We start from the raw sequence: 14,625 nt of genomic DNA on the forward strand, positions 1-14,625 counted from the left end.
TGTGTTTGGCAGGCTTTATTGGCATTTTCCCATCCACACTGATATAGAAACCATCAAACTGTATTTACAGCAAATAGGCATATACACCTTGAATATTCTTATTTTTAGATGCCAATTTCAAATAACTTAAAGTCAATGTATTTTTTTGAATTTACAAGTGCTCAAGCAAGTCTTTAAAAAAACAAAAAACACAAAAAACCTACATGAGTGATGCGGTGATAGAGAAAAAACACAATTGTAAACAAAGGAGTGCAACATTGATGTGTGTACAGCAGACAGCACAAAAAGGGGTTTTAACATAAAAACATTTTTTTCCCTAACTGTACAATGCATTGGTCATTGTAGGCACAGCCATAAAGAGGTTCCGGCATCTTCTCCTCCGACAGGGGCACTCAGCTTGAGGCGGCGCCTTTGTACGCTACGTTGGTGAAGGTTGACGTCGCTCCTTTGTACAACGGGTTGTTGCCCTGGGAATGACAAGGAGGCTTTTAAGTGAGGAAAAGCTCAATTAAAAGATGATGATAGTTTGACTCGGTAACAGAGAATTTTTCCGATGGGTCTCACTAGGGCTGCGAATCTTTGGGTGTCCCACGATTCGATTCAATATCGATTCTTGGGGTCGCGATTCGATAATATATCGATTTTTTTGATTCAACGAGATTCTCGATTCAAAAACGATATTTTTCCGATTAAAAACCAATCTGTATTCATTCAATACATAGGATTTCAGCAGGATCTACCCCAGTCTGCTGACATGCTAGCAGAGTAGTAGATTTTTATAATTATAAAGGACAATGTTTTATCAACTGATTGCAATAATGTAATTTTGTTTTAACTGCAGATGATGTGGTCCTGATGGCTTCATCTGGCCGGGATCTTCAGCTCTCACTGGATCGGTTCGCAGCCGAGTGTGAAGCGACCGGAATGAGAATCAGCACCTCCAAGTCCGAGTCCATGGTTCTCGCCCGGAAAAGTGTGGAGTGCCATTTCCGGGTTGGGGAGGAGACCCTGCCCCAAGTGGAGGAGTTCAAGTACCTAGGAGTCTTGTTCACGAGTGAGGGAAGAGTGGATCGTGAGATCGACAGGCGGATCGGTGCGGTGTCTTCAGTAATGCAGACGTTGTATCGATCCGTTGTGGTGAAGAAGGAGCTGAGCCGGAAGGCAAAGCTCTCCATTTACCGGTCGATCTACGTTCCCATCCTCACCTATGGTCATGAGCTTTGGGTCATGACCGAAAGGATAAGATCACGGGTACAAGCGGCCGAAATGAGTTTCCTCCGCCGTGTGGCGGGGCTCTCCCTTAGAGATAGGGTGAGAAGCTCTGCCATCCGGGAGGAACTCAAAGTAAAGCCGCTGCTCCTCCACATCGAGAGGAGCCAGATGAGGTGGTTCGGGCATCTGGTCAGGATGCCACCCGAACGCCTCCCTAGGGATGTGTTTAGGGCACGTCCAGCTGGTAGGAGGCCACGGGGAAGACCCAGGACACGTTGGGAAGACTATGTCTCCCGGCTGGCCTGGGAACGCCTCGGGATCCCCCGGGAAGAGCTAGACGACCCCGCGACCCGACCTCGGATAAGCGGAAAATGATGGATGGATGGATGGATGGATGGATGGATGGATGGATGTTTTAACTATTAAACGAACCAAAAATATGACTGATTTTATCTTTGTGAAAACATTGGACACGGTGTGTTGTCAAACTTATGAGATGCGATGCAAGTGTAAGCCACTGTGACACTATTCTTCTTTTTCTTTATTCTTATAAATGTCTAATGATAATGCCAATGAGGGATTTTTAATCACTGTTATGCTGAAATTATAACTAATATTGATACTGTTGTTGATAATATAAATTTTTGTTTCACTACTTTTGGTTTGTTCTGTGTCGTGTTTGTGTCTCCTCAATTGCTCTGTTTATTGCAGTTCTGAGTGTTGGTGGGTCAGATTTGGTTTTGGAATTTGATTGCCTTGTTATGGTATTGCTGTGTAGTGGTTTGATGGATTGATTAAAAAAAAAAAAATCGATTAAAAAAAATATTAGAATCGATTCTTAATCGCACAACGTATTCGAATCGATTTTTTCCCCACTCCCCTAGTTCTCACCGTGTTCCACTTGGCTTTGGCTCGCTCTTTCTCAAACCTGTCGTATTCCCTGCGGTCGTGGATGGTGACCAGCAGCTTCCAGATGAGCAGAGCCACCAGGCCCAGCAGCAGGATGGCTCCAGCCACGGCCGGGAGGACCACCAGCACGTTGGCGCCCTGAGGGCATTCTTAACAAGGCACAAGGGGCCCACATTTGTGTCAGCCGGGATGCAAACTGAAGCGGAACAAGGGTGTTATCTTTCAAGTAGGACAGTACCTGGCTCTTTTATCACGTACAAGATGGATTTGCCACTTTCGTCTTCATAGTACTGGAAGTGCTCCACGCAGTCATTCTCGTCTTTGTACGAGCAGTTCACCGCGTTCTTCGAGTGGAACTCTGTCGGGGTGAAGATCGTAAATTACATCCGCGTGTCGAAACCTTTACAAATAATTTGCGTGATCTAACACGACATTGCACTTCTCACCAATTTCCGTCACCACTTGTATTTCGTCTCTGCAGATTCGATTGCAGCTCTTGTCTTCTGCGTACTGGCCTCTCTTGAAGTGCTGACACTCAACGCACGCCCTGCGGAGACAACAAAATGTAACTTTTTTTTTCTTTTTACACATGACACCTTAAAGCACCACAAAATATATTCCTGATTAAAAAGGGGAAAAAAATGGCATGTAACTATATCACACTGACATGTGTTAACAATACATGATCAATAATCAAGAAAAAATGTGTAAAAAAAAAAGTGGTTTAGTACTCTAATTTAGTATAATAAAAATGTAATATATCTGTAAAGTTAATTTTATTGATGAAAAAAAAATCAAATTCAATATAATATAATACTAGTAATACAATTCTATTAATTATATTATTACACAGTATATCCTATTCAAATAAAAGCAATAAGAACAATGAGTAATTAAAATCATATTATCCATCCATTTTCTACCGCTTATTCCCTTTCGGGGTCGCGGGGGGCGCTGGCGCCTATCTCAGCTATAATCGGGCGGAAGGCGGGGTACACCCTGGACAAGTCGCCACCTCATCGCAGGGCCAACACAGATAGACAGACAACATTCACACTCACATTCACACACTAGGGCCAATTTAGTGTTGCCAATCAACCTATCCCCAGGTGCATGTCTTTGGAAGTGGGAGGAAGCCGGAGTACCCGGAGGGAACCCACGCATTCACGGGGAGAACATGCAAACTCCACACAGAAAGATCCCGAGCCAGGATTTGAACCCAGGACTGCAGGACCTTCGTATTGTGAGGCAGACGCACTAACCCCTCTGCCACCGTGAAGCCCCTAATAAAATCATATTATAATTAATTTAATTATTATTAAAATATTATTATATTCTCTTTTTTAAATAATAATAATAATAGCTGAAAATGTGAATTTAGTAGATTAACCATTAAAGTACAGTACCACATGACTTTTAGCAAAGAATCAGGGAAAATAGTCTTTAAAAATAATTATACATGAAATATGTTGACATTATACTTATACATTTATAAATAAATGCTAAATTTGATAATAAAAGAATCTGTTAAAATGTCAATGTACTCAAATGTCATAAAAATAAATGTTATGAAAAAAATATACAGTATTATACAGTTGCAAAGTGATAAAGGTTATTATTTCAATATATTACAATAAATACAAATAAAATAGATATTTTGACAACTCATTCTACAAACCCCGTTTCCATATGAGTTGGGAAATTGTGTTAGATGTAAATATGAACGGAATACAATGATTTGCAAATCCTTTTCAACCCATATTCAGTTGAATGCACTACAAAGACAAGATATTTGATGTTCAAACTCATAAACTTTTTTTTTTTTTCGCAAATAATAATTAACTTAGAATTGCATCGCTGCAACACGTGCCAAAGTAGTTGGGAAAGGGCATGTTCACCACTGTGTTACATCACCTTTTCTTTTAACAACACTCAATAAATGTTTGGGAACTGAGGAAACTAATTGTTGAAGCTTTGAAAGTGGAATTCTTTCCCATTCTTGTTTTATTTAGAGCTTCATAATGCGCCACACATTTTCGATGGGAGACAGGTCTGGACTGCAGGCGGGCCAGGAAAGTACCCGCACTCTTTTTTTTACGAAGCCATGCTGTTGTAACACGTGCTGAATGTGGCTTGGCATTGTCTTGCTGAAATAAGCAGGGGCGTCCATGAAAAAGACGTTGCTTAGATGGCAGCATATGTCGTTCCAAAACCTGTATGTACCTTTCAGCATTAATGGTGCCTTCACAGATGTGTAAGTTACCCATGCCTTGGGCACTAATGCACCCCCATACCATCACAGATGCTGGCTTTTGAACTTTGCGTCAATAACAGTCTGGATGGTTCGGTTCCCGTTTGGTCCGGATAACACGGTGTTGAATATTTCCAAAAACAATTTGAAATGTTTTTCCACTTTGCATCAGTCTATCTTAGAGGATCTCGGCCCCAGAGAAGCCGGCGGCGTTTCTGTATGTTGTTGATAAATGGCTTTCGCTTTGCATAGTAGAGCTTTAACTTGCACTTACAGATGTAGCGACAAACTGTATTTAGTGACAGTGGTTTTCTGAAGAGTTTCTGAGCCCATGTGTTGATATCATTTAGAGATAGATGTCGGTTTTTGATACAGTGCCGTTTGAGGGATCGATGGTCACGGTCATTCAATGTTGGTTTACAGCCATGCCGCTTACGTGGAGTGATTTCTCCGGATTCTCTGAACCTTTTGATGATATTATGGACCGTAAATGTTGAAATCCCTAAATTTGAAATACTTTGAGAAACGTTGTTCTTAAAGTGTTTGACTATTTGCTCACGCAGTTGTGGACAAAGGGGTGTACCTCGCCCCATCCTTTCTTGTGAATCACTGAGCATTTTTTGGGAAGCTGTTTTTATAACCAATCATGGCACCCACCTGTTCCCAATTAGCCTGCATACCTGTGGGATGTTCCAAATAAGTGTTTGATGAGCATTCCTCAACTTTATCAGTATTTATTGCCACCTTTCCCAACTTCTTTGTCACGTTAATCAGTTTCAACATCAAATATGTTGTCTTTGTAGCATATTCAACTGAATATGGGTTGAAAATGATTTGCAAATCATTGTATTCCGTTTATGTTTACATCTAACACAATTTCCCAACTCATTTGGAAACAGGGTTTGTACTTGTAAAACCAGTAAATCCTACCAACCTCCACATCTTGTGATTTTTCTTATTAAAAATCTAATAATTTCGTCTTTTTTGTTGTTTTTGCCATTCAGTCGTACCACCCTTTATCCGTTAATATGTCTTAAAACACAAGTTTGTTGTGTGTTTTTGCAATACTTCTTAATGGTGCAGGAGTCGGGGCAGGTGGGACACTTCTCGCAGGTGGCGCCGTAGGCTCCGGGCTGCGTGCACTGGCACACGCCGCACTCGCAGTTACCGCGGCCGCTGCACACCAGGCCCAAGTTGGACATGCACGTGTCGATGCGCGTGCTGCAGTTGCAATTCTCGCCCACCCAGCCGGGGTCACACTGGCAGAAGCTGCAGCTGCACTTGCCGTGACCTGCAACAATAAGTGAAGTGAATTATATTTATATAGCGCTTTTTCCTCAAAAGCGCTTTAGATAGTGAAACCTAATATATAAGTTACAATTAAACCAGTGTGGGTGGCACTGGGAGCAGGTGGGTAAAGTGTCTTGCCCAAGGACACAACGGCATTGACTAGGATGGCGGAAACGAGGATCGAACCTGCAACCCTATAGTTGCTGGCAACATACCAACTCCATTTGGCAATTTTTGTAATTTTTTTTCTTGTTTTTGAACACTAACTTTTTGCAGTGTAACGTTTATTAACACATAAACAAACATAAACGTATTAAAAAGTTGTAATGTTGACTACCAGTATCAATTCCCAGGTACCAAGAATTAGTAAAGTATTGGTACAAATGTAAAACAAATTGTATTCATGTTACACTTTTTAGTTATATTCAGTCATGTTGTGTAACTGGCTAATCAACATTAGCATGAGCTAATGTTGATTAGCTCATGCTAAAAACACTGCAAAAAGACAGTGTTCAAAAACAAGAAAAAAAAATAAAAATTATTTGAACTAAGCAAAATTATCTGCCAATAGAACAAGAAAATTTGGCTGGTCCAGACTTTCCAAAACAAGTAAAATTATGGTGGTAGCGAGGGGGTGTATAATGCAGCCCAGAATAGTAAGGGCTGCATGGGATTCTGGGTATTTGTTATGTTGTGTTTATGTTGTGTTACGGTGCGGATGTTCTCCCGAAATGTGTTTGTCATTCTTGTTTGGTGTGGGTTCACAGTGTGGCACATATTTGTAACAGTGTTAACGTTTTTTTTTTTACGGCCAACCTCAGTGTGACCTGTGTAGCTGTTGATTAAATATGTCTTGCAATTGCACATGTGCGAATCAAACAGCCAGATGCAACGTGTATTTGGGCTTGCACGCTGTCAGTACAGGATTTAGAGGGCGTTAAAGGCAGTGCCATTATGGCACCCCCTGAATATTGTTGATTGGGTAAAAATCGACAGGGACTTTGCGAGAATGGATGCCCTGACATTCAGGGGTCTTCCGAGAAAATTGAGAACGTTGGCAAGTATGTCGCTGTCATGCGTCGTTCATGTTAAACTCGCGGGCCGCACCAACATTAAATTGTCATATCAAAGTGCGGGCTGCAAAATAACGTCTCGTGGGCCGCAATTGGCCCGCAGGCCGCATGTTTGAGACTCAAGCCTTACAATAAGTATATTCTCAATAATAACAAGTGCACTTTTCTTGGTAGAAAAAAAATAAACCTTTTTTGCTAAATATGTTGAAAAATATTCTTAAAGTAAGTAAATGCTAGTGCCATTTTCTTGACATAATGATATGTGATTGGCATTACATTTCTTGAAACCAGCAAACTTATATTAAAAACTAATTTATTGTTCTCAATGGGAAGGCAACAAGGCAACCGCTTGTTACTCTCGGGGTCTACTAGCCGCTCCGGCAAACCATATTGTCTAAAAATACATTTTTCCATTCATAACATGACATCATCACGCCAAGTGCATGCTCTTTCACTCAATTATTGCGCATACATACCGGGCAAAAAAATTTTAATTGTAATTTTGAAGAATTCATCTGAATTTGCTTGCACTATTTCTGTTCAAAATTGTTCGAAATGTCACATGTTAAATGTTTAAGTATTAACCGTCTGTTTACTGGACTGTGCCAACTGTACTACTTTATGAGCGCGTAATTTTCTCTTGTTTCATTGAAAATAAAACCACAAAGTCCATTTGGCTGTCATCTGTTTTAATTATGAGACACAATTGTGTCAAAGTCATATTTATTTTTTTCATGCTTGAAATAAGAAATTCCATCCATCCATCCATCTTCTTCCGCTTAGCCGAGGTCGGGTCGCGGGGGCAGCAGCCTAAGCAGGGAAGCCCAGACTTCCCTCTCCCCAGCCACTTCGTCCAGCTCTTCCCGGGGGATCCCGAGGCGTTCCCAGGCCAGCCGGGAGACATAGTCTTCCCAACGTGTCCTGGGTCTTCCCCGTGGCCTCCTACCGGTTGGACGTGCCCTAAACACCTCCCTAGGGAGGCGTTCGGGTGGCATACTGACCAGATGCCCGAACCACCTCATCTGGCTCCTCTCGATGTGGAGGAGCAGCGGCTTTACTTTGAGTTCCACCGGGATGACAGAGCTTCTCACCCTATTTCTAAAGGAGAGCCCCGCCACCCGGCGGAGGAAACTCATTTCGGCCGCTTGTACCCGTGATCTTATCCTTTCAGTCATGACCCAGAGCTCATGACCATAGGTGAGGATGGGAACGTAGATCGACCGGTAAATTGAGAGCTTTGCCTTCCGGCTCAGCTCCTTCTTCACCACAACGGATCGGTACAACGTCTGCATAACTGAAGACGCCGCACCGATCCGCCTGTCGATCTCACGATCCACTCTTCCCTCATTCGTGAACAAAACTCTTAGGTACTTGAATTCCTCCACTTGGGGCAGGGTCTCCACCCCAACCCGAAGATGGCTTTCCACCCTTTTCCGGGCGAGAACCATGGACTCGGACCTGGAGGTGGTGAATCTCATTCCGGTCGCTTCACACTCGGCTGCGAACCGATCCAGTGAGAGCTGAAGATCCCGGCCAGATGAAGCCATCAGGACCACATCATCTGCAAATTTCACTGTTATGCTGATGACACCCAACTCAACTCTACATGCCCCTAAAGCTGACCAACACGCCGGATTGTAGTCAGTTGGAGGCGTGTCTTAATGAAATTAAACAATGGATGTCCGCTAACTTTTTGCAACTCAACGCCAAAAAAACGGAAATGCTGATTATCGGTCCTGCTAGACACCGAACTCTATTTAATAATACAACTCTAACATTTGACAACCAAACAATTAAACAAGGCGACACGGTAAAGAATCTGGGTATTATCTTCGACCCAACTCTCTCCTTTGAGGCACACATTAAAAGCGTTACTAAAACGGCCTTCTTTCATCTCCGTAATATCGCTAAAATTCGCTCCATTTTGTCCACTAAAGACGCTGAGATCATTATCCATGCGTTTGTTACGTCTCGCCTCGACTACTGTAACATATTATTTTCGGGTCTCCCCATGTCTAGCATTAAAAGATTACAGTTGGTACAAAATGCGGCTGCTAGACTTTTGACAAGAACAAGAAAGTTTGATCACATTACGCCTGTACTGGCTCACCTGCACTGGCTTCCTGTGCACTTAAGATGTGACTTTAAGGTTTTACTACTTACGTATAAAATACTACACGGTCTAGCTCCATCCTATCTTGCCGATTGTATTGTACCATATGTCCCGGCAAGAAATCTGCGTTCAAAGGACTCCGGCTTGTTAGTGATTCCCAAAGCCCAAAAAAAGTCTGCGGGCTATAGAGCGTTTTCCGTTCGGGCTCCAGTACTCTGGAATGCCCTCCTGGTAACAGTTCGAGATGCCACCTCAGTAGAAGCATTTAAGTCACACCTTAAAACTCATTTGTATACTCTAGCCTTTAAATAGACTCCCTTTTTAGACCAGTTGATCTGCCGTTTCTTTTCTTTTTCTTCTATGTCCCACTCTCCCTTGTGGAGGGGGTCCGGTCCGATCCGGTGGCCATGTACTGCTTGCCTGTGTATCGGCTGGGGACATCTCTGCGATGCTGATCCGCCTCCGCTTAGGATGGTTTCCTGCTGGCTCCGCTGTGAACGGGACTGTCGCTGCTGTGTTGGATCCGCTTTGGACTGGACTCTCGCGACTGTGTTGGATCCATTGTGGATTGAACTTTCACAGTATCATGCTAGACCCGCTCGACATCCATTGCTTTCCTCCTCTCCAAGGTTCTCATAGTCATCATTGTCACCGACGTCCCACTGGGTCATTATTGTCACCGATGTCCCACTGGGTGTGAGTTTTCCTTGCCTTTATGTGGGCCTACCGAGGATGTCGTGGTGGTTTGTGCAGCCCTTTGAGACACTAGTGATTTAGGGCTATATAAGTAAACATTGATTGATTGATTGATTGATTGATTGAAAAAGCAGAGACCTAATCCCGCGGTCACCAAACCGGAACCCCTCAACACCTTTACTGAGCCTAGAAATTCTGTCCATAAAAGTTATGAACAGAATCGGTGACAAAGGACAGCCTTGGCGGAGTCCAACCCTCACTGGAAATGTGTTCGACTTACTGCCGGCAATGCGGACCAAGCTCTGACACTGATCATACAGGAAGCGGACCGCCACAATAAGACAGTCCGATACCCCATACTCTCTGAGAACTTCCCACAGTTATTCCTGAGGGACACGGTCGAATGCCTTCTCCAAGTCCACAAAGCACATAAAAATAAGAAATTATTACTTTAAAAAAGCAGCTTTAAACTTGAGTGTTGATGACACAGCTTTGCAACAGTGGATGTTCTAGTTTCAAGCCTGTTTTACTCAATATAGGTCATCATACTTCTCTTCACCCTGTACACCGCTGACTTCTGCTACAACTCAGAGCTGTGTCACATCCAGAAGTACGCGGATGACACAGACATCGTCGGGTGCATCAGGGACGGCAGAGAGGAGGAGTTTTGGAACCTGGTGAGTGACTTTGTTGTCTGGTGCCAGACGAACGTCTTGCAGCTCAATCCGTCAAAGACCAAGGAGCTGGTCATTGACTTTGGGAGGTCGAGTACACGGTAAAACCTATTGTGATCGAGGGAGTTGAGTTACAGACCGTGGACTCATTCAAGTACCTCGGGGTTTGGGTGGACAATAAACTGGACTGGACTGTTAACACAGACCACCAGTACAAGAAAGGACAGAGCAGGCTGTACTTCCTCAGGAGACTGCACTCCTTCAACATTTGTAGAAAACTCCTGTGGATGTACCACCAGTCTGTGGTTGCCAGTGTTCTGTTCTACATGGTAGTGTGCTGGGGGGGCAGTACATTTAAGAAGGACAGCTCCGGACTTGAGAAACTGATCAGACGGGCCGGTTCTACAATGGGAATGAAACTGGACTCACTGGTGACGGTGGCAGAGAAGAGGACTGTGGACAAACTAGTGAGCATCCTGGATGATGCCAGTCACCCTCTGCATAGCGTTATCAGTAGCCAGAGGAGCCTGTTCAGTGCTAGACTGCTTCATCCTAAGTGCATAACTAATAGACTCAAAAACTCCTTTGTCCCACACGCCTTTAGACTGTACTACTCCTCTCTGGGGCGGGGGGTGGGGGATACTAGGATGACAGGGGATGCAAAACAATAACAGTGCAATACGTTTTCATAACATGGTCACTACTGCCTACTTTGTCTTGTTATATTCTTATTTTACTGTTGTATTTTTATTCCCATTGTTGTTTTTTATTTTTTATTTTTATTGTAATATTTCTCTATTTCGTTTCCATTTAAACCCCCATTATTTACTTTTGTTTAAATTGATCTCAACTCTGTACACTGCTGCTGGAATTTTTATTTTCCTGAAGGAATTTTCCTGAAGGAATCAATAAAGTACTATATATATCTATCAATCAAATCTCAGCCTCAAGTTGTAATATCTTACTGAGATCATTTAGGACCAAAACACTTAAAACAAGTAAAACATTCTAACACAAAATTTGCTTAGTGAGAATAATTATCTTATCAGACAGAAAATAAGCAAATATCTCCCTTATTTGAGATATTTAATCTTACTTAGATTTTAGTTTTTGCAGTGTGGCATTAAACCATGTGGCTGTCGGTGCAGCCCAGGAGACTTTTTTTGTTATTTTAAAAAAAAATGTCGCCCCCTGCGATCCCAAAAGGGAATAAGCGGTAGAAAATGGATGGATGGATGGATGGCCCCTCTGCATAATCTAATGCAGAGGTGGCCAACCAGTCAGAGACTAAAAGACACTTTTTTTTACTGCTTTACTGCAAAAGCCACATCTTACACATGGGCTTAAGACCACAGGCCAGTTATGTTCAACAATTAACATTGTGTGCACTGTCTCACACACACAAACTCACAGTTCAACAAAGTCCACAAACAAAAATAAAAAAAAAATTCTGTTACTATGCATGTTGCTTAGTGGGACTTCTGGCATTCCTTGTTACGCTGAAGATTTGAAGTTTCTATTATTGTATCGATTATCGCTTTCCGCCAGTGTTTTCTTTTGTTTATATTTGCCGGGTCAAATTTCCGTCCTGGTTTATTGCGTTTTTATTGGTCATAAATTTTGATTTGCTGAAAGTTTTATCAATGACAAATACTGCCTCAGTTTGCACTCAGACAAGTTTAAAATAAAGACTTCATGGTAAACACTAAGGGACTAATCGAGTTGTTACACCTTTCCAGACCATAGTCGAGGAGCGCAGGGGAGACGTTACATATTGTACTCCGGGGGTAACACCGTTCAGTGGGTCTTTACAGCTCCGGACTCGAGGGTGAATGACGAGGCCGGCGGTTTGTTGCAACTTTGTGACTTTATTGGTGTCTTGCAAGCAGTCTACTAGCACCTGGATGCACTCACTGCTACCGCTCCCTCACCTCTCTCGCCCACCCACTCACTGACGTCACTCACCTCACATGCTGTCATATCTTAAAAGGGCCACAAACACACATACGCTACTCTCATAACAGAGTTAAGAGCCGCATGAAGCTTGCGAGCCGCAGATTGGCCAGGTCTGATCTAATGTTTTGTTCACATATTTTAGCATGTATTGGCCTACTTTGGATTGATTTTAGCATGTTTAATGCACACAAAGTGTCAAAGTGCCTGCCCTATTACTGTCATAGGCTAAAATAACATTGACATTATGCTGAACAAGATTAGCAACTGTCTGAGTTGGGAATGTTTAGGATGTGAGTGACAATCTTAGTCATTTCCGATCGATTCATTATAGCCTCCTTATCTGTGCGTGTGGGTGTGATGATTGCTAATTACACTGACAATACGAGCTACATCACGTCTCTTCTTGTTTTTGTCCTACTTTTGGCTCGACTAACAATACCAAGAATGCGAGGTTGTAACCACATTAGCGTGCTCGAGCAAGTTCACCTGCAGATGAAAAAATGCGGACTTTGTTCTCGCCGGTGGGCGTAACTTGTCATTCATTAACTGTGGGGAAGGTGTTAATAACCCCTGGCTATTTTTTGGTCTGTACAAAAAGCTCTCGTGTTTAAAAAGTACTGCAAAAGTAAAAAAAAAAAAGAGTACTGCAGATCGGTGAGCAAAAACTACAAAGTAAACAAAGTGACTAAACGGGCTGTGTCTCGACGTTCTTCTCCCGACAAAGACAGGATGTGTGCCTAATGTGAGAGTGCCTTGATGGTTTCCCCATTTTCTTGTCGCCCAACAAGCACACATGTAAACACTTCCTGAGACGCCACTCAAGCCTGTCAAAAAGAACACAATGTATTCCAGTATACATTTTTTTCCCTATAGGATTTAGTCAGTTCTGGGGTCAAACTGTCACCAAAGACAAAGTTGGAACTAACATTTGAACATTACCGTGTAAAACAAAAGAGTTAGCAAACTGTTTCCCTGACTCGGACAATAAATCAGGATGCTTTCCGCTCGCTTACCTTCTTAATTTTTTTCCGCGAGTGTGAAAGGAAATGAACCCCTGTTAATAAAAGTGAAGTGAATTATATTTATATAGCGCTTTTCTCTAGTGACTCAATGCGCTTTACATAGTGAAACCCAATATCTAAGTTACATTCAAACCAGTGTGGGTGGGACTTCGGAGCAGGTGGGTAAAATGTCTTGCCCAAGGACAGAATGGGACTGACTAGGATGGCAGAAGCGGGAATCGAACCTGCAACCCTCAAGTTGCTGATACCGCCACTCTACCAACCGAGCTATGCCGCCCCATAAAATCTATGTTGAAGTTCGCTGAATAGGACTCCAACCAGGGCATGGCGAGGTCTAAAAGGGGGTTCTTGGGATTGATAGGGTTGGTTTTACTATGGGACATTATTATCATGAATTGATTTACGTGGACCCCGACTTAAACAAGTTGAAAAACTTATTCGGGGTGTTACCATTTAGTGGTAAATTGTATGGAATGTGTACTGTACCATGCAATCTACTAATTAAAAAGTTTCAATCAATCAATCAATTAATCAAGGGATGGGTACAGTCAAAGAGCTGGTGTGTAATTAGCATATAAACACTTTATAGGGCGCAACACAACACGTTCAACTTCCTGGAATAAGCTACTTTCATCATAGACTCTACCAGGGTTGTCAAACTAATTTTATCTCAGGGGCCGCATGGAGGAAAATCTGGGCACCGTATTAAAATCATGCATTAAAACTAAAAAATAAAGACGACTTCAGATTGTTTTCTTTTTCTTAATTTGGCCAAAAATAAAACACATTCTGAAAATATTACAATAAATATATAGAAAAAAATACCAGCAGCGGTAAAGTTTAGATCCATGAAGCAAAGAAGAAAGTGAATGAATGTTTATAACTGAATACATTTGCATATGCGTAAAAATTGTTTTTTTTTGTATTATTTTTTAATGAATTAAATAATGTTTATGACAACCTTTTTCCAAAACAACAATATAGAATGTGAGATATAACAGGATAATGCATACATTTATCATTTGTTTTCAAAACGGTTAAAAAAATAGTGGGACCCCAAAAATTTACTGTGGGACTCCATTTTTATGACTTGTGAACCCCCTTTTGAAAAATCCTAGCACCAACACTGGCACAACAGCAGCAGGCGGCTGTGGCCTGCGGGCCGGTTCTAATACTAATCAAATATCATCCCGGGGGCCATACATAATTAATTTGCAGGCCGAATTTGGCCCACAGGCCTTGACTTTGACACAGGGGACCTAGAGCAAACATTTAAATTTGTGCAAAAGTTGGGAGGGAAATATTAAGAAATATATTTTTTAAAAAGTGTTTGTCAACCAAAAAATTTCACAACCCCCGCGCAGTACCTCAACGGACTCCCTTGGGGTTGCGGACCTAGAGGACCTCTGGGGTAAATTGTACCTTGCGG

At 42.3% G+C, this 14,625-nt stretch overlaps 1 protein-coding gene across 1 annotated transcript in view; it reads right to left on the reverse strand.

Annotated features, from left to right (window-relative positions):
- LOC133555931 (integrin beta-3-like) overlaps positions 1-14,625 on the reverse strand; it is a 54,208-nt gene continuing 39,583 nt past the window's right edge. Inside the window, exons 11-15 of the mRNA XM_061905407.1 lie at positions 5,441-5,663; positions 2,568-2,668; positions 2,360-2,479; positions 2,104-2,270; positions 1-467 (exon numbers count right to left, since the gene is read on the reverse strand). Coding sequence (XP_061761391.1) covers positions 393-467; positions 2,104-2,270; positions 2,360-2,479; positions 2,568-2,668; positions 5,441-5,663 — 686 coding nt within the window. The 3' untranslated portion in view covers positions 1-392. The remainder of the gene's footprint in view (positions 468-2,103; positions 2,271-2,359; positions 2,480-2,567; positions 2,669-5,440; positions 5,664-14,625) is intronic.

Source organism: Nerophis ophidion, linkage group LG07, assembly GCF_033978795.1.
Source record: "Nerophis ophidion isolate RoL-2023_Sa linkage group LG07, RoL_Noph_v1.0, whole genome shotgun sequence".
NCBI classification, from domain to species: Eukaryota; Metazoa; Chordata; class Actinopteri; order Syngnathiformes; family Syngnathidae; genus Nerophis; species Nerophis ophidion.